At 32.4% G+C, this 27,470-nt stretch overlaps 1 protein-coding gene across 1 annotated transcript in view; it reads right to left on the bottom strand.

The window, feature by feature from the left end:
• Positions 1–27,470, bottom strand: part of LOC114335298 (lactosylceramide 4-alpha-galactosyltransferase-like) — a 53,690-nt gene that overhangs the window by 14,447 nt on the left and 11,773 nt on the right. Inside the window, exons 2-3 of the mRNA XM_050646038.1 lie at positions 17,001–17,415; positions 3,532–3,718 (exon numbers count right to left, since the gene is read on the bottom strand). Of these exons, the coding sequence (XP_050501995.1) occupies positions 3,532–3,718; positions 17,001–17,391 (578 nt within the window). The 5' untranslated portion in view covers positions 17,392–17,415. The remainder of the gene's footprint in view (positions 1–3,531; positions 3,719–17,000; positions 17,416–27,470) is intronic.

Raw genomic sequence — 27,470 nt, 5'->3', positions numbered from 1 at the left:
TATAAATATAACCATAAAGTTCAACTATGTGACGTCACTGGTCGTTTGAACTATTTTAAATCATAGAAGACTCTAAATTTGTACTTCTAAGTTATTATGAGTTTTTGAAGCGTGAAATTTTTCAAATCTTATTTTTAAACAAAACTGAACATTATTATGTAATAGGGGAGTGCAATTAGAACGAAAACATGCATTGTTTCGGAATAATTCAAACAAGCTTATATTTTTCTAAAACTTTTTTTGTTAGTTTATATACATGTTAAAGTAAAAAGTTCTACTCGCAGATTTGGCAGCTAGTTGTTTATTAATTGTTTAAACAATAACAATTGTTTTGTATAAATAATTTAAAAATATCGTTCAATTCATCATTTTACTTTGATAAAATATCCATAAGTAAAATTTCCTGTAACTGGCAAAAACAGTTTCTAGTCGATTTATATAATATTATCGATAAAAGTATGAGGTGTATGATATTGGTGAGTATGAGGTGAGTATGTCTGATATTTTAATATTGATATGGAGGATGAATTAATGTAACTGAAATTCAGTACTTTAATACACTTAATACAACCCCATTGACAATTGGTTTTTTAAATAACGTTATTTTCACTCCGTATATTATCCTTGGTAGCTTAATAGTGAATACTTGTAATCCCAGCACATGATGTTTGTTGTTATTATCGTATTTTACCACAAATAAAATTTTTAAAACTATTGGCTAGTGTACAACTATGGGCCATTCCACGAACATACGCCTGTTTTGGATTACTTCGACAACGAATATTTTACTGTGAAACATAAGAAGTACGAAAGTAAATGGCGCTAATAATTATTCCAATAAACAACAATGTAATTTGCAATTTACTTTCGTTCTTCTTATTTTGCACAGTAAAATATTCGTTGTCGAAGTAATCCAAAACAGGCGTAGGTTCGTGGAATAGGGATACATATCAGTTCACACAACTTCATGTTGGACCGTCTGTCTCGTGCTGTCATCAGTCAGAAACGCTTTCTTACCTGTCACCTGTAATCAGTTGGCTTTTACCTTTCTCTTTGTGAAGACAGAGAAATCAACTCAACCACCCACATACTCTTGTCTTCACTAATTATGGTTGTACTTATTTTAGACTTAGAACACTGATGATGCTCTCTTTAGAGCGAAAACGTTCTGTCTTTTAATGTAGCACTTTATTGGGGTTTTAAAGAAATATACCTTTTACACAGAAGATTTTCTTCAATTTCTGATCAAATATGTTTCTATTTTGTTTTTGGTTATGCTGAATCCGAATATGACACTAAAATTTAAAAATTCTTATACAGAAGCTCTTATACAGTATGTTTGCGTAGCTAGGAACCACATGGAAAACTTTTTTATTATCAATTTTACGAAAAAAAGTTATTCTTCATAATATACTCTGGATAGTCAAAAATCTAAAACTCAACCACCAGATATCAAATTTTATCAAGTTTATAGGGGTTATGTCAAAAATAATATGAATTTCTTTAAAGAGTAAAGTACCTTTTTATATTCCAGAATATCAAAAAATGCTATTATGAAAAGTTGTTTGAAATTAAAAACTATGTTTTAATATACAATAACATTATCCTAATCGAAAAAAAAATCAATTGTTTCTCAAATTACGGATACCCATCATGATTTTATTACAATATTTGTAACTATTTTATCATCAATTTTACGAAAAAAAAGTTATTCTTCATGAAGTACTCTACCTGGTCTAAAATCTATGACACAACCATCAGATATCAAACTTTTTCAGTTTTATACGAGGTATGTAAAAAATATGAATTTTTCTTAAGAGTCAAGTGCCTTTATTATTCACAATATTTTAATTAGAAGGATGCAGTTTAACACTGAAACATATTTTTTAATTCCAAATAACTTTTCTTTATAACAATTTTCGATATTGTGAAATATAAAGGTACTTTACTCTTGAGTGAAATTCATATTTTTGACATACCTCGTATAAAATTAATAAAATTTTATATTTGATGGATGAATCTTAGATTATATACGATGCAGAGTATTTTATAAAGAATACCTTTTTTCGTAAGACTGATAATAAAAAAGTTATCAATAGGTTCCAAGTTACGCAGACAAACTGTATAAGAGCTGAAAAAAATTTTTTTTGTTGAATTTTTATTATTGTTGAAGCTTATTATTAAATGTATTTTAGATAAGTTTTACAGCAAAAAGTTTTGATCACTTTGTATAAACATTTTTTAACTGGTAATTTTCGGTTTTTATATTACATTTTTGTTATCTTTCTTAATTTTCTCAAAAAGAAATATTGCATTTCATTTCTAAAGTAAAATAATTTAGTGCATTTTAAAGACTACATCCTGAGTTCTAAAAAAACACCTATAAAACTGTAATAGATCTGTTGAAAATTGCGTAATACCGTCTTAAATTGGTGTTAATTCCGTAAAACTATGAAGTTTTCAAAAATTACATTTTTTGAGACGTCGTATCATTTGAATTAAATTTTTTGATTTTTTTTTGAATGAAACATCATTTAGTAAGATGACTAAAAGGTAATTTGTGCAAAATTGAGAGTTTTATAAGAAAAATTGTATTAGTTACACATTTTTAAATCATTTTTAAACAAAATTCATGTAAGTCTCACTTTAAGCCCACACCGTACTTATGCTCATACATTTTGTTTCTTTTTATTATAACTTTAAGATAGCTTAATTATCCTTCTTTCATGTTCAATTTGTAAAATTTCATTTGATCGATTAGTTCAATAATTACATTTAAATAACTCAACTGTGCACTTCGCCGTAGGCTCGTTTACAGTGCGCCAATGTTTGTGGGAAGGGTGACTTTAACGTTATAAATAAAAAATTATAGAAGCTACAGATTTAATTTTAGAAAAATCTTTATATAAGCTTTTTTTGTAAAATTTTCTGAATTTTTCATTGGCTAAGTCAGTTTTTTTCAAAAAAAAAAACATCTATTTTCGCAGTTCATTTGTTTAATAAAAAATGAAGCACCCACTTCTCGAGTAGAACTTTTTGATATGTTGTTTATTAAACATTTCTTAATGAAATTAAAAAAGTTCGATCTTGTTTGATTTTTTCCGAAGTGAAAATCTATATGCACTCCCCTTTAATAAAAAAATGTGCAAGTTCCCAATTATAAATGTATGACACATTTATCAGTTATATCGCATTTATGCCTGGTTGCACCAATAAATAGTAAGCTTCAGCTTAGCCCAGCTCAGCTTATAGATAGGACTGCTTTAAGCCTCACTTTCTTTGCACCATAATTTTCAATTCTTATCGATCCAATTCACGTGGCAATCCATTGTGACAAGTTGAAAATTGATCTAAGACTAAATGGTGTAACTTATATGTTTAGTAAGCTGAGCTTAAGGCACGTCTTAAGCTAAAATCTATTGGTGCAACCAGGCATCAGATGATTTTTAAAATCATTTATACTGCAGAATTACTGATAACATCCTATATTATGTAAAGTTAGGTACTAAGTATAAAGATTCAACATCTTACCTTAATATATCACTAGCGTGCGAAATCGCATAGTTTGACTGCTCTATCTTTCCATTTTTATAAAGACTTTCCAATGGCGTGCCTTCAATATATCTTTCAAAATCAACATGCATCACATGGATATTTTCGTAACTAAGAATAGCTTCCAGTAGATCATCTGACTCGTGCCCATCGTATTTAAATATTCCTAAAAGCATATATGTAGATTATTATAAAACATATAGGTTTATATACTTTCACGTCCTATATTTTTTTATCATTATTGCAAGAAATGTCATCGAGAAGCGACCAACAAAATGAAAAAAAATTGTGCAAAAATACCAAACTTGAATTATGTTTAAAACGCTGATTTCAAAAATGTCTTCTATTATTTTTTCGTCGCTCTATAGTCCAGAAAGCCACTGCACATCCGCTAGGAAAAATATTCTGATTCGGATTTTTTGCACAATCTTACTCAAAAAGGACTCCTTTTAACAAATTTGCATGTTGCCAGGACCAAAAGGTGATCAAAAATTTTTTAAACGTTTTTTTTTTGTTTTTTTCCTAAAATTATTTTTTTTGCATGGAAAAAAGTTTTTTTAGGTTTTTTGGATCATTCCAAACAGAAAAGGTCTTTAGTGACATTTCTCTAAAAATGATAGTTTTCGACATATAAGCGATTAAAAATTGAAAAATCGGCCATTTTTAACCCTCAAAAACTATGTGAAAAACTGAAAATTTGAATGTTGCCAAGGTAGATAGATATTCTTTAAACATCGATTGATGAAATTCCGAAGAGTTTTTTGCGATACAATATTCAAAACTCCTTTGTTTTTTAATTGCTAATCAAGCGTGCGCGACACTATTTTCCACCGACAGTATAGTGCAAATGAAAGGAATAAATTCGTTATTTCGTAAACCGGCGACTTTAAGGAAAAATCCCGAATCATGTCGATTTTTATTTTTAAGTTATGATATTGTGGTATATATGGTATACTAGTGACGTCATCCGTCTGGGCGTGATGACGTAATCACGGATGACGTAATCTATGATTTTTTTTAAATAAGAATAGGGGTCGTGTGCTAGCTCATTTGAAAGGTTCTCCAATTATCTATGCAGTAATATAAACATTTACATAATTATTTATACAGGGTGTCCAAAAAAATTTTATTAAATTAAATTATTTGACAAAAAAGAAGTAGAAGGACACCCTGTATAAATAATTATGTAAATGTTTACATTACTGAATAGAGAATTGAAGAACCTTTCAAATGAGCTACCACACGACCCCTATTCTCATTTAAAAAAATCATCGATTACGTCATCACGCCAAGACGGATGACGTCACTAGTATACCATATATGCCACAATATCATAACTTAAAAATAAAAATCGAACTGTCTCGGGATTTTTCCTTAAGTCGCCGGTTTACGAAATAACGAATTTATTCCTTTCATTTGCACCATACTGTCGGTGGAAAATAGTGTCGCGCACGCTTGATTAGCAATTAAAAAACAAAGGAGTTTTGAATATTGTATCGCAAAAAGCTCTTCGCGATTTCATCAATCGATGTTTAAAGAATATTTACTTACCTTGGCAACATTCAAATTTTCAGTTTTTCACATAGTTTTTGAGGCTTAAAAATGCCGATTTCGCAATTTTTCAATTTTTAATCGCTTATATGTCAAAAACTATCATTTTTAGAGAAAAGTCACTGCAGACCTTTTCTGTTTGAAATGATTCAAAAAACCTAAAAAAACTTTTTTCCATGCAAAAAAAATAATTTTAGGAAAAAACAAAAAAAAACGTTTAAAAAATTTTTGACCACCTTTTGGTCCTGGCAACATGCAAATTTGTTAAAAGGAGTCCTTTTTGAGTAAGATTGTGCAAAAAATCCGAATCAGAATATTTTTCCTAGCGGATGCGCAGTGGCTTTCTAGACTACTAGTTTTTGTGGAATCAATTATTGTATAGTTTTAATAAAAGGTAAAAATAAAAAAATATAAAGATTGCGTAATTGGGTGGAATTTGATATAATCTCAATATCTCAATTTCAATAATATTTGAAATCACCTATTTGAGACTATCAGTGTGGGTTTAGAAAAAATCGATCAACAATGTATGAGAAAGCATACAATAAGGAACGACTTGTGTCGACTTGAAAGTTTTCAAGTGACGGTTGGTTTGCATCAAGGAACTTCACTGAGTTCCTATCTGTTTAATCTTGTTAGAGATCTGTTTAATCTTGACAGAGAAGGTAAGGGAGCAGGCTCATTGGTCAATGCTCCTTGCTGATGATATCATGTTAGTAGAGGAAAGCAAATAAATGGAGGAAAAGTCGGTGGGAGAGAGAAGAGCTATTGAAAAGGAACGACTTAAAGTAAGTCGGCGAAAATGTGGTTGGGAGAAACAAGAATGGTTGGGACATCGAATTACTTGGAGAAAAACTAGAAAGAGTGAGAAAATTTAAATACCTTGGCTTCTACATAACGGAAAATGGGACACTGGATCAATAAATTGCCCACAGGATCCAGGCTGGTTGACTGAAAGCAAATGAGTACTCTATGATTGGAAGGGACAGTACCAAGAATGACTTGATCGGAAAATCGAAGATAAGATGGAAGGACTATGTGCCAGAGGTGTTGAGGGAGAAAGATTTGCGTGAAGAAAACATGATAGATAGAAATGAGTGACGAAAAAAGTCAGCAACAGCCACCTAGAAAAGGGAAACCTTTTGTAAAAAGCCAAATAAATGTTGGAACTACAACAAAACATTACACCAGCTCTGTATATCTCTTCTTAATTTCTGCTTTCCTAATGTTTGGGTTCGAGATGAACTTCCACATCCTAACTAAAGTCAGATACCAAAATTCCAAAACGTTGGCTTAGAAGATATCCCAGATAGTACAACAGAGGAAATAAAAACAGCTCTCTCGAAGACGAACAATCATAAATCACCTAGAGAAGATGGGACAGTCATAGAACAAATTAAAGAAGGAGGAGAAACGTTAATAAATGTGTTGAAAAATATGTTAAAAATATGTCTAATGTTTGTTAGACAAGACTCAGATACGATGCGTAACCTCTCACAATGGCATAATGCAATAATAACCATAATGGTGACAAAAAGGTGACAATTCAGACCTCAAGAACTACAAACTTGGCAATTGTAGTTCTGGAAACTAGCACATGAAAATTTTCTGCATATGATTTCTCCCATACATATAGTTTATTCATAAAGATAATTAAACGGCTTGTGAACAAACTGGATAGTTACCAAACTTGCGAACAAGCTGTTTTTGTTCCGCTCCAGATACGGAACAAATGATCATCTACAAGTTATTAAAACACTATAATAGAAAAGTGCCCAAAATACAACAAGCATACCTTCCTTATATTCGTAGACTATGAAAAGGCGTTTTATGCTATAGATAGATCATCATAAAATACTAATAAATGTTGAATGGGTTGCATGTGAGAGTTCATTTTGAATGAAGTAAAAAAACAGACGTACTCTCAATTATTTATTGTAACTTCCGAACCGGTTTCGCTCTCTAAAGTATGCAGAGCATCTTCAGGTCAAGTGTTACAAGTCACTAAATGCTACAAATAAAAACCAGAGTTAGAAAAATGTCTGGTTGTAAAAGATGCTAAAGATCCATAAGATCAAGCTAATATTGAACAACAAACATAAAAGTAGTTAAGACAGCAGACAAATACATATGCATGTACAATAGGGGGCGGTAACAAACGTCCCCAAGCTCACAAACACATGCAGATATATGCCGTCTGTAATCATGCAATGATAACGTGTCGTACTTACATTCGGTTACAAGGAGCTACTTGCTGAGTATTCATTAACATGATATCTTGCTTAAGTTATGCTAACGAGATATGGTGGAATAGCGGAGAGTGTTGTAAAGGTTACCAAGTTTATGGAAATTGGAAATTCTTGAGCGTGATGAGATAGTTGGTGAAAGACAAACAACAAATCTGTGCCAGTTATTTTGTTTGTGAAGTAGACTAAAGTGAATGCCATATATACAATTTTCATATGTGATGGTTTTAAAGATTTTTTTCTACAACCGTGTTAAAAATGCAATTTTTAGCACTCCATAGGAGCGTTAAAAATGCTACTTTAAGGCACTAGTGCTTTAGAATTTTTAAGGCACTGCAGTTAAAAGTGAATTGTCAAATTGTAAAACGTCAAAATATTTATATTTCATTTATTAACATTAATATTAATAGTACAAGTTGCGCAATTTGAAAAAGGTGGTTTAAAAGGTTTTTTAAAATTTAATTTAAACTGTATTATTGCATTTTTAATACACAAGTTTATGTAACGGTATAATATTTTCGCTAAGAATTTTTAGACATTCCCCTCGAGTGTAGACAATCAGTTCTACCTTTTACGGGTAATAGGTTTCATGGTTTCAGCAATTAACAAAAATATTGTATTTTATAAATTTATAACGTTTGTAGAAAAAATATTGTATGATATACGTGTTAAAAAGTACATTTTTAAGGCACCCATGTGAATTGCAGAATTCGCTTCGATCATTCTGCACACTTTCACATGCGTGCCTTAAAATTGTACTTTTAACACTTATATCATAAATAACTATTATTTTTATTTATTAAAAGATTTTTATCTATATTTATTAAAAGACTTCTATTTATTAATGTATGTGTTAGTGTAAGTGTAAGTGTAAGTGTAAGGTGTAAGGTGTAAGGTGTAAGGGTAAGTGTAAGGTTAGTTACACTAACACATACATTAATAAATAGAAGTCTTTTAATAAATAGAAATAAAAATCTTTAAAACTATCACATATTAAAATTGTATATATGACATTCACTTTAGTCTACTTCACAAACAAAATATCTGGCACAGATTTGTTGTTTTTCTTTCACCACCTATCTCATCACCCTCAAAAATTTCCAATTTCCATAAACTTGTTAACCTTTACAACACTCTCCGTCTATTCCACCATATCCCGTTAGCATAACTTAAGCAAGATATCATGTTAATGAATACTCAGGAAGTAGCTCCTTGTAACCGAATGTAAGTACGACACGTTATCATTGCATGATTACAGACGGCATACATCTGCATGTGTTTGTGAGCTTGGGGACGTTTGTTACCGCCCCCGATTGTACATGCATATGTATTTGTCTGCTGTCTTAATTACTTTTATGTATGTTGTTCAATATTGGCTTGATCCTATGGATCTTTAGTATCTTTGACAACCAGCCATTGTTCTAACTCTGGTTTTTATTTGTAGCATTTAGTGACTTGTAACACTTGACCCGAAGATGCTCTGCATACTTTAGAAAGCGAAACCGGTCCTCGGAAGTTACAATAAATGATTGAGAGTACGTCTGTTTTTTACTTCATTCAAAATACTAATATTTCGAGCATCGGGTGACTGCCGCATTGACTACCGATTTATTGCCTCGATTAATAGCTTTAAAACGGGGACAGATTGTGTTCAATTAAAAAAGCTACCAAAAAGTTCCAAATAGAACGTGGAATTATGCAGACAGGGGTGTGATACTCAGAGGCGGCTCTAGCCCATGTAGCGCCCGTGTGCAATCGATGCCCTGGCGCCCTTTGGTAGACGCGCAGTCAAAATGGAATAGTCGAATATCTAGATACCTACCTAGTACTAGTACATAGGGTATTAGAGGGTATTAGGTACGCTTATAACGTAAACAAAAATCCAGATGCAAATAGTGCAATATTAAATGATGTCGGGAGCCAATTGGGACCGTGCAAGTTCGGAAGAGCGACACCTAGTGTCATAGGTCAGCAACATTTGTAGCACTTTTAATTATATTGGCCAATTATATTGGTCCTGGTTCGTGCAAGTTCGGAAGAGCGATGAAGCAACATTTGTAGCACTTTTAATTATATTGGCCAATTATATTAGTCCTGGTTACTGAATAATTCTCAAGACCACAGCAAAAAAATAGAATAAGAAGAAAAAGTAAGATTGAAGTTATGTTATTAAAAGGTAATAGGTTTTACAACCAATTTCGAAATCCTTGTCGGTATGTCTTCAAACGAACCAAAAGATTGTCGCCCGTCCGTTGGACGGCCAGCCTGGTGGGCGGCAATCTATAAATAGCGCTTAAGTGCCAATGTAATTTTTCATTAATCGTTTTAAAGCATATTTTATGTTGAAACATCATGTCGCCCCCAACATCCCGGCGCCCGTGTGCACCGCACACCTTGTACAATAGGTAAAGCCGCCTCTGGTGATACTCTCTCGCTGGAATTGTTTACAGATGTACTCGAATACATATATGTTCAAGCGAATGGAACGAGAGGATAATTAAATATGGGAATTAATATAAATGGAGAAGATCTGAACCATCTAAGATTTGCCGATCACATCTTTTTAATATGTGATAGAATTTATAAAGCTACAAAAATGATAGAAACGCTCTATCAAGCTTCAAAAACAATCGCTCTTAAAATTAACACCTCAAACACAAAATTTTCAGCGATAAAATTCAAATTGAAAGCCATAGCAAGTGATAGTTTACAAATATCTAGGGCATGAGACTCGCTTATACCGAGATAATCAGATAACTGAAATACAAAGAAGGATAGGTCTCACATGGGCTGCCTTTGATAGATTGAACATTTTCAAGTCTCGTATTCCAGTTTGTTTAAAAAGGAAGGTGTTTAATCAATGTGTTTTACGATTTCTTACATATGGTGCATAAACACTAACTCTGACAGAAGGAATAATAAACTAAATAAGAGTTACACAGTACGCTATGGAAATATCAATGTTGGTTATAACAATCAAAGTACCAAACATAGAGATAGGAAGAAGAACAGGAGTCACGGATGCAGTTGAAAGAATAGCCATGGCTAAAAGGGCTTGGGCCGGACATGTTGCCAGATTGACGGATGATAGATGGACCAGTAAGATTCTGAAATGGCTGTTACAATATACAACGTTAAAAGTAGATGTTACTCTATAGTTGTACATACTCCATGTAATGACAGTTTAGAAATTGTAATGTAATGTCAAGAAAATAAGAAAATATAATGTCAGTTATGTTCAAGTAAAATGTTTTCCTATTGTCCTGTAATTGAGTGAATTATAATCGTTGTTGGTCATTTAGTCAGCTCACCTAACTCAATTTATAACAGGTTACGGGCCCAACTCACGTGTGAACTGTAAACAGGTGAATAAATATGACCTAACCCCTCTGTGGCGCAGTGGTAAGAGCGCCTACCTTTGAAACGAAAGGTCGGGAGTTCGAATCCTACCAGGGGCAGAAATTTTTCATTTATTATAAATTAATAAATGAAAAATAGTTTCTGCCTTGTGGGATCGGTACTCACCGGAGGGACCGCAGACGTTCGGAAACAATTAGCGTCTCTTTGCAAAGACAATGACGTCGACTTTGCAAAGTAACAAGACACTTACTCAACACACACACTACACATTACTCCCCTGACTTAGTGATAAGTTATACAATTACGTGGCTAAAGGTTCTAGTTATAAACCAAAGCCAGAATCAGAGAAAAAAAAATAAATATGACGAACAGCAATGAAGATTATAAAATTCAAGTCGACAAACTTGACGGTCCTGAAGACTGGGCAAAGTGGAAATGGCACGTTCCGATGTTATTACGAGCGTATACACTTGAAGACATTGTGAATGGTATGAGTAAGTGTCCCGAACTTGGTGAAAATTCAACTTCATTGGAAGTAGAGAAGCATCAACAATTGTTAAAAGGCGATACAAAAGCGGCAAGTTTGTTAGCAGGTGCGCTAGGAAAAACTGTTGCCGAGCTCGTGTTGACATGTACTCACGCTAGTGAAATATGGGATAAATTACGTGCGCGATTTGAGCCTTTTTTGGAGTCCAACGTGATGAAAAAGAAGATATTAGCACACATGTTGCGAAGTTGCAGAAACTGAAGATAATTTCAAAGATTTGTGGGACACGATACCATCAAAGAATCAAATTTGAATTTATTGATTGAGAAATTGTGTGCCATTGAATTATGTGACCAAACTACCACAGAATCTTTTGCGTTTGTTGCACGCAATAGCCCGACAGAAAAATACAAACAGAGCCAAAGTATAACTACTACGAAGTCAAAGAGAAATGTACATCGTGCAAAAGAGAAATTTCCATGTCACAAATGCAAGAAATTAGGCCATTGGGCGAGAGAGTGTCCATTGAAAAAATCTGCTGAGAATTTAGATAAGAAGAAAAGTAATGATACTGCTTTTTTGTCCGTTGTTTTAAGTGCCTCATCTAACAATTGTGTTGAAGATGGAAAATGGTATTGTGACAGTGGGGCCACAAATCATATCACTACAAATAAGCAATATTTCTCATCTTATACAGAATTTTCTGAACCCGAAAAGATATCACTTGGTAAGAAGGGTGTATGTATGTCAGCCCAAGGACAAGGAATGGTGAAAATTCAAACGCGTCTGAATAATAAATGGAAAGATGCTGAATTGAAGAATGTTTTTTATGTTCCTGAAGCAAGCGCTCATTTGTTTTCTGTGAAAGCTGCTGCGCAAAGGGGGTTCATTACAGTACTCGACGAAAAAGGTGTAAATCTACATGATAAAAATACTCTTGAATCTGTAATGACTGGGTACTTCAGTAATGGCCTGTATGCACTTGATATACGTGTTATGAAACCGACCAATCCCACTCAAGCAAACTTAGTAGAGTCAACAGATATGTTACAAGTGTATCATGAAAGATTTGGTCATCAGCATAAGCAAGACGTAAAGAAGGTCTTGAAGAAAATGAATATAGACATTGATGGGTGCAATTAAAGCTTTTGCGATGGATGTGCAATTGGAAAAATGCATAGATTGCCATTTAAAACTAGGATCAATCGGCCACAAGTCACTGATGAGCAGTTCCATGCAGATGTGAATGAACCCATGTCTATAGAATCACTAGGAAGAGCACGTTATTACGTATGTTTTAAAGATGACTTTAGTAAGTTTCGGAAAGTTTTCTTTATGAAACACAAAAGTGAAGTATGTACCTACTTAGAAAAATTTTTGAATGAAGCAAACACAAATGGTAAAGCAACTGAGATGTGATGGAGGGAGAGAGTTTGACAACAGAAAGGTATCTGAACTTCTTGCGAGTAGAGGTATAGAGCATTTTATCACTCCACCCTATACACCTCAGAAAACCGTACCATTGCACAGTGGCGGCTGGTTCTAAGGGGCCACAGAGCCATGGCACTGGCTCTGAAAAATATACTTACAGGAAAACAGATTGAACAATAAAAATAATATTATTTTTACTATGCTTTTTTTAATATCAATGCATTATCTACATACATTATTTATCATTATGTAATTTAATATCCACGAAAAAACAAATAATTCCTATGAGTTACTCTGTGCCGGAGCACCATTCCGTATGGCTCGAGATTTGACTTCAAAAGCATAGGAAAAGGTAGACGCGGTCAGCTTACAACGGACGCCGGGGCTTATGAGATTCCGAGCCAGAAAAACTTTGGCTCGAGTGTGTTTTAGAATGTGACTTTTCTAGTGTTAGAATGTGTGTTAGAATGGTTTTTGCTTATCTATTAGCGTTGATTTGAAATTTCATCTATCTCTTCAAATTTTGAAGGCTGTGCAAAGATTTTAAATAAATATATATTCAAAATATTGCCGGATTTGTGGATGTGATAAAAAAAATGCATTTTTCTGTTTCTTGTGTGTTTTGTTTGGGAGCGATTCTACATGGGCAAGACATGGTATCATTGATTTAGTGCATATTTACGATAAAATAAATATTATGCCTTGCCTTATTTTCATAATTCTTTATCCATTCGATCATCTAATTATACATAAATATCAATTTTCAAGATACTGTGTCAAAAAACGAAAAAAAGTCCTTTTTCATCCAGTACCCGGTAAATTTACGTATTAAGTTGTGTTAAGGGTAAATTTACCTATGGTAAATTTATCTATTTGTGCACCGCCTTTTTTAGTAATCACGAGCCACCACTGCCATTGTAGAGTGTGCTCGTTCCATGTTAAACCCATGCAAGTGGTCCAAAGAATTGTGTTCAGAATCATGCAATACTGCAGTGTATCTACTGAGTCGCACAGGAAAGTCATCAATTGAGAATAAAAGTACCTATGAATTGTGGTATGGAAAGCCAGTTGGGAGTTTGAAACAATTAAGAATATTTGGCACTGAATGTTATGTTCACGTAAACAAAAATTTTCGCAGTAAAGATGACAAGGCGATACATGGTTATTTAGTTGGTTACGTGAATGACAGGGATGGTTTTAGAATATGGAGTCCATCTGAAAAGAAGAATCGTATCGAGCCACGACGTACGATTTAAACCTGAGGTTACATGCAATTTGCGAATTTTTGAAGTTGCCGAATCAATGAACCAGAATCAGTCGGAATGTTTTAGTGTACATGAAAACTCCGAAGAAGTGAAAACTTGTATAAATGAAATTGTGAAATCTAAGAATATGAAAAGTGCAGAAAGTACGAGTGAAAATCAAGAAGTGAATAGAGAAGAAAGAAGCGATGATGGTGTTCAAGAATCTAAGCGTTACAATGTGCGTGTTAGAAAGAAACCAAAATTGTTTGGCTGATCTACTTTTCACTTTGAGGGAGAGTGTTACAATATACAACGTTAAAAGTAGACGTTGCTCTATAGTTGTACATACTCTATGTAATGACAGTTTAGAAGTTGTAATGTAATGTCAAGAAAATAAGAAAATAAGAAAATATAATGTCAGTTATGTTCAAGTAAAATGTTTTCCTATTTACTCTGCGCTAATTAGCAAAATACAAGGAAAAGTTATTTACCAGCAATTTTATTGCTGGAATCGAATCTTATTATTGTATGTATTAATAATATAGGTATGCAAAGTTCGCAGATAGTGTGCTACTTTTTTTATAAACAAAATACGGGGAAAACATTCCCCGTAAAAAGCGGGTTTTTCCAACAAAATCTTTAATTTTCAACTAAAATTTTAGATAAGTAATTGTTAATTAATATTTAAATAACTTGGTAATGTAAAAACCCTTTTTATATAGATTATAATTCCAGAAGCCGATGGAAATTGAATGAACAGTTTAGCAACAATTGATTTGTTAATTAAAAATTTACGGTCGCTATAATAACGACAATAATAATGATGCATAAGAATAACTATGGTTTTTTCATAAAAAGACACAATACCTATCTAATGTACTTTACGTAATTGAAATCGGACTATTTATGCGGCCTCAGGAATATTTTAAAATTATAAACAATTTTTTGGCTTATAAACAAATATAATATCTCGGGAAATATTAAACTAAATTAAATGATAAAAACGGCGTTCGAAAAACAGCGGCAGGGAGCTTCTTTAAAACAAAAAATGTTTAATTATAATGAGTAGTTCCTGAGATACAACCGGTCAAAGTTGACCAGAATTTACGGCAAAGATATAAACAATAGGATCATAATTTTAAAACCATCACCTTTTTATTTCTGTCCTCTTTCTCCACACCAATTTTCATATCCTTAAAATACTCATAACATATATTATTATAATAAAAACTATCGATAGTACGTGTGAAAATTGTCAAAAATAGCGAAATTCTAATCAAAAATTAGGTTGGAGAAACTGTAACCCTCAAAGTTCAAAATCGGTATACGTTAAAAAAATGCATTTTCTCGGCTTCCCATGGAGAAATTTCCTTCATTCTTTTTTTGTTCCCAAGTAACTCGAGTAGAGCCATCGAACTAACGCATTATTAAATGTCAGACTTGCTTCTGTTTTGTTATAATATATTAATTTATTTATAAGAACAGAAAACTACATATTTTTTCCAGTTGTAGGCTTTTTTTACATAAACGTACTACAAGTGTACCTTTTAAAGTTAAAAACATAAATATTCTCATTTGAAAGCTGTATAATTATTTAAACAATTTTCATTTAAACAAATTAAAATTTTGTGTTATAATAAATTAATTAATTAATTATAACAAAACAAAAGAAAGTCTGACATTTAATAATGAGTTAGTTCGATGGCTCTACTCGAGTTACTTGGGAACAAAAAAAGAATGAAGGAAATTGCTCTATGGGAAACCGAGAAAATGCATTTTTTTAACGTATACCGATTTTGAACTTTGAGGGTTACATTTTCTCCAACCTAATTTTTGATTGGAAATTTGCTATTTTTGGCAATTTTCACACGTATTATCGATAGTTTTTATTATAATAATATATGTTATTTTTGTATGTATATATATTTTAAGGTATATATATGTATATATATTTTAAGGATATGAAAATTGGTGTGGAGAAAGAGGAAAAAAACAAAAAGGTGATGGTTTAAAAATTATGATCCTATTGTTTATATATTTGCCGTAAATTCCGGTCAACTTTGACCGGTGGTATCTCAGGAACTACTCATCATAATTAAACATTTTTTCTTTTAAAAGAAGCTCCCTGTCGCTGTTTTTCGAATGCCGTTTTTACAATTTAATTTAGTTTAATATTTCCCGAGATATTATATTTCTTTATAAGACAAAAAATTGTTTATAATTTTAAAATATTCCTGAGGCCGCATAAATAGTCCAATTTCAATTCTGTAAAGTACATTAGATAGTTATTGTGTCTTTTTATGAAAAAATCATAGTCATTCCTATGCATCATAATTATTGTCGTTATCATAGCGACCGTAAATTTTTAATTAACAATTTAATTGTTGCTAAACTGTTCATTTAATTTCCATCGGCTCCTGGAATTATAATCTATACAAAAAGGGCTTTTATATTGCCAAGTTATTTAATTATTGATTAACAATTACTTATCTAAAATTTTAGTTGAAAATTAAAGATTTTGTTGGAAAACCCCGCTTTTTACGGGGAAAGTTTTCGTCGAAGTGATTCGGGAAAAACACGTCTCTATGGAGAATTTAATTGCGGTGAATTTTTATTTGAGTGTTTTTGGTGTAAAGTTAAAATCTTTGGAGTTATAGAGCAATAATTAAAAAAAACACGATTTTCGGGCGCCATTTTGTCTATAAAAAAAGTAGCACACTATCTGAGGACTTTGCATACCTATATTATTAATATATAGGATCTTATAATTCGATGCCAGCAATAAAATTGCTGGTAAATAACTTTTCCCAAAAATGGCCTATTCTCCGATAATCAGCCCAGACTAATTGTCCTGTAATTGATTGAATTATAATCGTTGTTGGTCATTTAGTCAGTTCACCTAACTCAATTAATAACAATGGCGACCAAGATAAGAGGCATATCGAAGCAGAGAACGACCACAGCGAACGAACAAACACATCACCACAAATTGGGTGCAAGAAACTCAAGGTAGAAATAGCAGTGCAGAAATATAGGCTAATTGATGATGAGGAATATTTGGGTCTGTCACTATCATAACTTCAACTAGAAATATGATAATCAAAAATAAAAATGTCTTAAAATAAATACCTGGTGAAGAATATAGTAAGTAAACATCCAAATTAGGATTTAATGTTGCAGCGCTCTCCACAGCACAAGCTTGTCTTGCGTTAATAAAAATCTTGTTATTATAGTACGACTTGCACGAACTTTCATGGAAGAAGATGGATTTATCCTTTCGTGGATGCGAATCTGATATATCAGGGATACTTTCAATCTTGGAACGGTAACATTGTATACTATTCCTTAAGATTGGCTTTGTGGATTGTTCCTGCTCCTGCTCCTGTATTTCTCTTTTTTGAAATATATTATGCTTGTCAGTTAATAAAACTAAAGAAATAATTAAACATGCAGCTGTAGTAACCACAGCAGTCAATATTGCGACTTTAACCACTCGTCTTCTCATTGAATAAAAATTCATCTTCCTATTTTCCAAAATTGTTACCTAAAATAATAAGTAAATATATAGAGCTGAAAAAAAGTTGTGTCTATCATTGGAGAGTACTGAATGGTATGGGATTCAACAATAAGAAATCACAGTCTAGTTGTACTGAATTTCAATTCAGAGTACTCTGTATGATAGCGAATGCTCTTTGACTTAATATACACCAACATATTATCACCATACTAATTTAGGTGATGCCATGGGCAGTCCGATAAGTACTTAGCCTACAAAAGAAAAAGGAAAATATTGGAAAAGTGGCAATTTATTTCTGTACATAGTCTCATTTTAGCTCGATACACTTGACCCAGCGATGCTCCAACTTCTTTAACCCGTCTGAAAAATACCTTTTCTCGAGGTCTGCAAAATAGGCTTCCTTGGCGGCGATGACCTCCTCATTCGACTTAAATTTCTGCCCAGCGAGTGTCTTTTTCAAGTTTAGAAACAAATAGTAGTCGCACGGAGCCAAATCTGGATAATACGGTGGATGAGGCAACAGTTCGTAGCCCAATTCGATCAATTTGGCCATGGCGACGGCGGAAGTGTGAGCCGGTGCGTTGTCATGGTGGAAGAGCACCTTTTTCTTTCAAAAATGGGGTCGTTTTTTCTTCAATTTGGCGTCGAATCGGCCCAATAATTCGGCGTAATAGGGCCCTGTGATCGTTTAGCCCTTCTCCAAGTAGTCGATGTAGATCACACCTTGTGATTCCCAGAAAATGCTGGCCATCACCTTTCCAGACGATTGGACAGTCTTCGCCTTCTTCGGAGCACGTTCGCCAGGTGCTGTCTACTCATAACGTTTATTTTTCGAGATACTGACCATGGGCGGTGAATGGCTAATTTTGGTCTTATTTTATGCTTTCGATGGTGCTGACAATGAAAAAGAGGTTTAATTTGAATTTTATGTGAGGGAACATTGTCAAAATCGCAATTTTAACCTAAAAATAAAAAAAGTGAAGTCACGAATTTTTACCTTAAATTTCGCTACAACTCTGTTGCATTTTAATATTTTTTTTTTCTAAAATGTCTACGGCATATTGTTCTCACCTTTGTGAAGACTATGAAAGCAACTGTAGTCTTTCAGTCTTTTCTTCATAAAAGTTATGAATTTTTAAAAATCAAAGCTGCAGAATCGTGAATTGGTTTTAAATTTATTGCTGAAAGTTAAATCGCAAAAATTAAGTGACAAAATTTAAAATTTATCTATTTGATTACGTTTATGTTAAACCATAGAGTTCAAAGAAGTTTTATGGGGAGCTTTAGGTCTAGATGTGTTATAGAAAAAATATGGTGTAACTATTAATTTTAAGAAAAACGTGGTTTAATTTTTTTTATTTTTAGGGCAAAATTGCGATTTTGACAATTTTCTCCCACCTAAAATTCAAAATAAATTTGATTTTCGTTTTCAGCACCATCAAAAACATTACAAAATAAGACCAAAATTAGCCATTCGCCACTAATGATCATTATCTCCAAAAATTAGCGTTATTTTGGGGATTTATAACGTATTTAATGGGAGCAAAGTATGCTAAATGTGCAGTTACTCGAGCGCTTTGGGGACCTATTGGGTTGTGAAGAGTAGGTTCTAAAACCAAAAAAAGTTAAGTAAAGTTTTCCATATTAGTGGGCGCTTGGCATTTTTTGATTTAATTTTCCATTTCCAATAATCGTTTTTTGCGATTATAACGCCATCACGGCGTGATGGTAGCTCCTTGTAGCCGAATCATTTAGTGACTTGTAACCGTTGACCTGAAGATGCTCTACATACTGTAGAGAGCGAAACCGGTCGTCGCAAGTTACAATAAATGATTGAGAGTAGGTCTGTTTTTTACTTCATATAAACATATATTTGGTTGTAAAGACGTAGTATCTCTTATAAAAATAGGAAGACTAAGATGGGCATCTAAGATAGGACATCTAGCAAGATCACAGCAGAACAACCCTCCTAGAAGAATCCTTATGTCACAACCTGTGGGAAGTAGAAATAGGGGTAGGCCAGAACTCAGATGGAAGGATGGTATGGTGTAGATGAGGATGGGAGAAAAATAGGCGCAGCAAACTGGAAACGCAGTTGGCAATGGACTGGCTGGCGTAATAGACTTGGGAAGGTCGAGGCTTTTTATAGGGCTGTAGCACCATTGATGATGATGATGATGCGGGAGGGGGTACGAAAACCATCGCGCATCGGTTTCTCAATAATCGCTATAACTGGGAATAGCTGAGATAAATTTGAACAGAAATTTTTACTAGCACTTTTGTGTAGAATGAACCGTTATCTGAGAAATAATGTTTGAAGCCACTGGAAACCAGATATGCGTGCAATAAATTTTTTAATGGTAAAATTTTTTAACATGGATGAATTTTATTAATATTGTGTGAAATTATTTTTTGCGTAAATTTGCTCACTCCCACGTCGGATTATTCATTTAATTAAAACAATCATTATTCCTCATCCTTATCTTAATTAAACTTTTCAGTTTATGAAATTTATGAACTAGAATGGTATATAATATACCTGGTTTCAATTTCAGTGTTATATTTCAAAAATAAAAAATTCAAATATGAAATTTATTTTTTTATTGTTTTTGGTTGCCGCTGTGAGTGTGAATGGAGACCACTGTACATTGAAAAACATTGATGGTAATTTTTTTATAATAATATATAAAAAATTTTGGTTCTGCAATTTTTAAATTTAAAACTATTTTAAAACTATATTTTAAAAATGTTTCATAATAAATGCAATTTTTAATCATACTCATCTACTACAAGATTGACTATATCTGTAACTCCAATTTATTATGTTATCAATTTTCATTCACATTTAAATAAAAATATTTCTCTTCAATATATACAACCACCAATAGAAAGTCCAAATAAAATTTTGCCTAGATTTTAATTTTCTGCATAATATATTTCTGTATACCAACTCAAAATTTAAATTTCTTCTCTCTCATCACCACCTATTTTATCTTTATCATTATTACCAATCAGTTCACATTCTTCTTTTCAATTAATTTGATCAGTGTAATTTTATAGTCAATTTTTAGTTAAAAGTTAAATACAAATAATTTTAAATTCTAAATTTTGTAAAACACATTTGTCTTTTTCTCTTTTAAAAACAATTGATTTAAATAACATCAGATATTAAAATATTCACATATTAAAATCTCTATCACATCATTGTTTTGGATCATGACGTTATGTTGAAACTTTTGAAAATCGACTACCTTTTCCTTAACTGTCACTGTCACGACAAGTAGTTCCTTACCAGTGATGTGGGAGGGAGGGGATGCGGCATACGGTGAAGTAGATGGGCTCGGTTTCACTCGCAAAAACGCTCCATCCAATATGGCGGAACAACTCTTAGGTAGTATATTTTGCTCTATATAAAATATATGACTATAAAATTATATTATATTATATAAATATATAAATAATTTTAATAACTAATTAATAACATATTCCATATATAACGTATAAAAACCTGCCCGTCGCCATATTGGATGTAGCACAAAAGTGTCAAATCAAGTGGTCCCATTTACTAAATACAAAATCATCCCTTATGTCGTATCCCCTCTCTCCTATATCACTGTTCCTTACAAACTTTTGACACTTGGCAGACCTCGTTGGCCCAAGATGGTTGTTATAGTTCTCGTTTAGAGTCTCATCATATTCCCAGAGGTATTCTTTTAACATCGGCGTTTAGCCTTTCCAATTTCACAACACTATAATGAAGATTTAATTACAAGTACAACCATTGTTTGGTTCTGGGGCTAGTTAGCAAGTATATATGAATTCACTGATGATGGAATGATAGGTCCGAAAACGTTCTGAATGAACCTATTTTATTTAATCCATTGGGATTTTTAAAATTTTATTAAATATACCTTTTACATTGAAGTGGTTTTACTTCATGTTAGAGTTTTTAACTATTGGGACCGTGCAAGTTCGGCAAAGCGACACCTGGTTTCTACGCTCAGCAACATTATTCGAACTTTTAATTATATTGGCCAATTATATTAGTCCTGGTTACTGTTTAATTGTCAAGGCCATAGTCCAAAAAAATAATAAGAAAAAAATAAGGTTCAGGTTATGTTATTAAAACGTAAACAATTGTATGTAGTAAATAAAATTAGTTATTAAAATGCAGTACTGCAAGCAAAATACAATTAATTAAATTTAACTTTATATAATAATTGCATATCATATCAATATTGTGGAGCATAGCCTGTCCTCTCATAAGCACTTCATTAACAATTAAAAAACAATATTTTATAGAATAAATCATGCCAAAAATTATTATAGGGATCTAATAGAAGAAGGTTTTAACTTAATTTAAGAGGATGGGTACGTATTTTCGGCTGCAATGCTATTCAAATGGTACGATATTAGTGAGGGCCGAAATTCCCTGAGAACTTCTATAATGTTTAGTTTAATAAGTTACAGAAGTGAAAAACTAAGAGAAAATTTAGTGCGATTTTTAATTTCAAATATCTCATTCAAAATCAACTTTTTATTTATTCTAAGGGACTTTCGGCCCTCGGTAATAATTTAATCTTTCATTCTGCTTTTAAATTTTTTAAAAGTATTTATTAGTTTTTTCAGGATTCGAAAAAAATGGACACCATGTCCGTGGTAATATTTTCCAAATCTATTTTTGTCTAACAACGCACTAAATCGAATAGAATATTGTCAGCTCGTTCCACTGAGCAGGAATTTAATACTTTAGTGGGGGGGCTGAGTCAGCCCCCCCACTAAATTAAAAATAAGAAAATTAAAAAATTAAATTAAAAATAGGAATATTGAATCGGTTTTTGCGGCAGAATTACGAGCTATTTATGAGCTCTTGAAATTATATAGTTTTGATTTTTGAGCTCATCCCCTTCACCCCCAAACAACCCTTTAATTGATTTAACTTAAGAGAAAAATGCTGAGAAAACTTAAAATATATCGTATTGCGGATATAATTCCTATAGCTTATATACTCTAAGAATAAACTATTAAATCACGTGCATTTCGATTATTGAGCTACAACCCCTTCGCAAGAAAACCACCCTATCTTCCCGGCTTAAGAGAAAGTTGTACTTAAAATGCATTAAATTAATTATTTGACGACTACATATCATTTAATAATTTATAAGCTCCCAAATTACCCTCATTTAGATCAGTAACTTGCAATTTATTTTGTATAGTGCAGTCACTGAAGGTAAAAATCAACGATTAGCTTCAATTTTGGTGAACCTTCATCGATTTTCACGAAAATTGGTCAGTGGTTAGAGGATACCTCAAGAAACAAAGGTGACATGGTACCACCTTCCGCCTTTACCCTGAGGGTGGATACCGCCCCTTCTCGGGGGTGAAAATTATTTTATAAAAAATAACTGCACAAATCTATAAAAGAACAAATTATAAGCAAAATTTATTATATAAAGTTATTAAAATAAGTCAATGCATTTTAAGTTATTAAACATCAAAAATTTTAATTATTCGTGAAAAAAATGGATGTTTTGAAGCGGTTTTTCGTAAATCGCTGAAGCGGTTTTTCGTAAATCGCTGAAAAACTGTAAGTTTTTACAAAAAAATTAAGAGTAGTTTAATTCGTATAGCTTATATTCTAAGAATAAACTCTTAAATCACGCGCCTTTCGATTATTGAGCTACAACCCCTTCGCAAGAAAACCATCCCATATTCCCGGCTTAAGAGAGAGAGTTGTACTTAAAATAATTTAAATTAATTATTTGGCGACTAGATATCGTTTAATAATTTATGAGCTCGCAAAATATACGCATCTCAATTATTGAATTGCCATTTTCTTTCTATAGTGCAGTCACTGAAGGTAAAAATCTACTATGACTTTCGATTTCGGTAAATCTCCATTCATTTTCACGAAAATTGGTGAGCGGATAGAGGATACGTCAAGAAAGAAAATTAACAATAACAACTTAGCCGGGGGTATATGTCACCCCTTCTCGGGGATGAAAATTACTTTATTAAAAATAACCCCACAAATCAAGAGAGGGACAAATTCTAAGCAAAATTGGTTATATAATAATTTTTGAGTTATTAAAGATCAAATATTTTAATTTTTGTGAAAGAAAATGCATGCTTTAAAGCAATTTTTCATAAATAACTTAAAAACTGTAAGTTTTTACAAAAAAGTTTTCATCACTAAAATTGAAGCTAATAAAAAATATAATAAATTGCTGACTTGAAAAACCATTTAATGTAAATTTAAAGTAAGTTATAGGTAATTAAATGTATAGTTTTTTCTGCGACTATTCAAATCTAAGGATTCAAGCTTAAATAACGGGAAAGAGATGCATTTTATAACACTTACTAAATACTTGTCAAAGTACTTAGAAATACCTATCAAATGAGCTCCAGAAAAAGTTGATAGCATCAAAATTTATACTCCAAAAATTTTTTCAAAAAAAATTAATTTTTTTTAATCACTCTGTTAATTTTTATGATATCAGGCACATCCAACTATTTGAAAGGTAATTTCAAGAGCTATAAAACTGTATTACATTTAGGCCCGATACTTTATGTCTCGGTTAACAGCCGGTTAGTTCACCGGGATTTAATCGTGACCTCTTTAGGGTCTCTAGCGTTGTAATAAATGCAATTATAAGTATTATTATTATTCTTATTTATAATCATAATAATACTTGTAATTGCATTTATTACAACGCAAGAGACTCTAAAGAGGTCCCGATTAAACTCCGGTTAACTAACCGGCTGTCAACTGAGACATAAAGTACCGGCTTAATCTTTTAAATACTTTATTTTTTAGGATAATAGGTTAAAGGGCTCCAGTTACATTGCTCTCGTAGTAAAATTTAGGCCTGGTGACACGAAGTAAAAAAGTTTTTCAATTAAATATCTTCTAAAAATATTTTTAAATATTTTTATTAGGTTGAAAAACTGACTTTAAAATCTTATTCTTTAAAGGTTAGCTCCTATTGAGATAGACAAAATGTCTCCCAGAATTTAATTTTTTATATTTTTTACGTTCTGTGATTAAAAAATAAGGCTTAGAGCAATTTTAACCAGCGGTCCTCGGTCTCCCTTCCTGTACTCTCAAAAACGTAATTTTTTCATTTTTTAGGTAAGATGGAATCAACTTAAAAATTCCAAAAAATTTACAGGCATAGTTCAGGCTTTTATAAAAATGTCATATTTTTTATATACACCCTTAGATTGGAAATACAAAACATAACCTCAAAATACCTTTTCTTAAAAGACTCCTAACTGTTCGTGGAGATGGAAATAGGTCTATTTTTTATTTTGTTTATTTAAAAAAACTATATTTTTAATTTTTTTTTTCATATTTTTCCGTAAGGTGTGCCACTTTCAAAACCCCAAAAAACTGGTTTTTGAAGATTTTTGGGGATTGTTTTCATTTTATAGACTTCAAAATAGATATAGGTAATCATGTTTTTTGTTATATATAATTTCAAGTAACAGTCATTTAGGACATTCACAAATTATGCAAAACACGTAAAAAGACTCATAAAAATCCCACCATGCTGTTAGGGGTTTGAAAAGGTTTCTCCCATTTTTGAATGACCTAAAGGACTTAGTTACTACACATTATTTACTTACACCCTATAAAGCAGTGGTTCTCAACCTGGGGGCGCGCCCCCTGGGGGGGCGTGAGAGAATTTCAGGGGAGGCGTGAGGGTACAAAGAAAAAAAAATAAAAAATATATATTTTGTTAAAAAACAAAGTATTTTGTATTACGTATTTTTATTTTGTTTAAAAATATTTCTTTATTTAAACGTGATTAAAATCGTTTTACTCAAACATACAACCTGAGTTAAACACGACAATCTTGTGTATGGCAACATCGTAGGAGCGTAAAGTATATTTACCAACACTGTATTGCAAGCACTCCTGGCTCCAGTTCAGTGACTTCGTCTCGCGCGTCAGTCTCAGTTAGTCCTGTCGCCAGGGGGGGTACAACGGCCTCCTTAATTCAGATGGACTTGCCCAAGTTTTTTTATGTATTTTGACCTGTAGAACACGAATTTTTTGGGTAACAGTTGATCCGGATGTCGATAAGTTTGTTATAAACAAAGAACTTGAGGAATTACATAACAGCGATTTTTCGCAAAACAAAACATTTTTTTGTATTTTTTGGGTGATTCTCAGCAAAAAATGATCTTACAAGTTTTTTCGTAGGATGCATAGTTTTAGAGATAAACGCGGTTAAACTTTCAAAAAATCGAAAAAGTGCAATTTTTGAACCCAAATAACTTTTGATTAAAAAATAAAATAGCAATTCTGCTTACTGCATTTGAAAGTTAAGTCAAATTCTATCGGTTTTGATTATATGCATTGCTAAAAATTAAGTTTTTATTTGTTAAACAAAGCCATAAACACATAGTGTTTCACGTGCCCAATGCATGCGTTTTAATGTACGTAATCTACGTAGAAATTGTGTGTACGCGCGCCTACTCGTTCGATTTCAAATGGGAAATGCATTGAAAACATCATTCAATCACTATGTGTTTATAGCTTGGTTTAACAATAAAAATATTAATTTTTAGCAATGAAAGTAATTAAAACCGATAGAATTTGACTTGATCTTTCAAATGCGTTAAGCAGAATTGCTATTTTATTTTTCAATCAAAAGTTATTCGGGTTCAAAAAATGCAATTTTTCGATTTTTTGAAAGTTCAACCGCGCTTATGTCGAAAACTATGCATCCTACGAAAAAACTTGTAAAAACATTTTTTGCTTAGAATGACCCAAAAAATACAAAACAGTGTTTTGTTTTGCGAAAAATCGCTGTTATGTGATTCCTCAAGTTCTTTGTTTATAACAATCTTATCGACATCCGGATCGACTGTTACCCAAAAAATTCGTGTTCTACGGGTCAAAATACATAAGAAAAACTTGGGTAAGTCCATCTGAATTAAGGAGGCCGTTGTACCTTCCCTGGCGACAGGACTAAGTCGACAGCGTCTGTGTGCTGTTTGTTGCAATCAGTGTAATCGTTATTTAATAACAAAGTACAGAGTGATTGTTTGTGAATTATTTAATAGTGTTGTGTAACAGCTTTGAAAATGGCTAAGTCACTTCCAAAGAAAAGATTGTATTCAGACGATTATATCAAGTATGGTTTTACCTTTAGGGAGAAAAATGGCAGTCATTTACCTCAGTGTGTCAACTGCCATGCTGTTCTTAGTAATGATGCAATGCGCCCCGGATGTTTGGAATGGCATCTAATTACAAACCATTCTTCTTTGAAAGATAAAGGCCCAGAATTTTTTATTGCCAAAAAAAGCAGCCTAAAACGTATGAAACTTGACTCTACTGCAAATTTTCGTGTTGAAAATGAGAAAGCTGTGGAAGCATCATACAAAATAGCACTTTTGATATTTAAAGACAAGAAACCACATACTATTGGTGAGTTACTAATTAAACCTTGTAGTACCGTACTTAGTGAAGACAGTTGTAAGAAAGTAGAAAAAATTTCTCTCTCAAACGACACAGTAAAACGTAGAATTGATGACATGGCTCTGGATTTGAAAAATCAACTATTGCAAAAATTAAATGGTTCACCGTTTTTTTCTTTGCAGTGTGACGAAACAACTGATATTTCAAAGCATGCACAGTTATTGTTCTACTGTCGATTTATTGACAGAAAACGGTTCCTGGAGGAAATATTTTTTTTCAACATCTCTTGAAACAACAACTAAAGCCATTGACATATTTTTTGCTCTTAGGCTTTTGTTCTGACCTATCTGACCTAACTCTAGGATAATTGGTTCTCACTGCATTATTCACAGACAAGCTTTAGCTAATCAGACTTTAACTGAACCTCTCAACGTCACATTAAACTTAGCAATTAAATTAGTTAACCACATCAAATCCAGCATATTAAACACTAGGCTCTTTTAGGCACTATGTCAAGAACTGAATAGTGATCAGGAAACCCTCCTGTTTCACACAGAAGTCCGGTGGTTATCCAAAGGAAATATGCTTGCAAGATTATTCAATTTAAAGTCAGAAGTTGAAATTTTGTTAATGACTTCAAAACAAGAAGATC

The sequence above is a fragment of the Diabrotica virgifera genome, chromosome 3 (assembly GCF_917563875.1).
Source record: "Diabrotica virgifera virgifera chromosome 3, PGI_DIABVI_V3a".
Classification (NCBI taxonomy): Eukaryota; Metazoa; Arthropoda; class Insecta; order Coleoptera; family Chrysomelidae; genus Diabrotica; species Diabrotica virgifera.
This window is presented reverse-complemented; position numbering and strand designations above follow the sequence as displayed.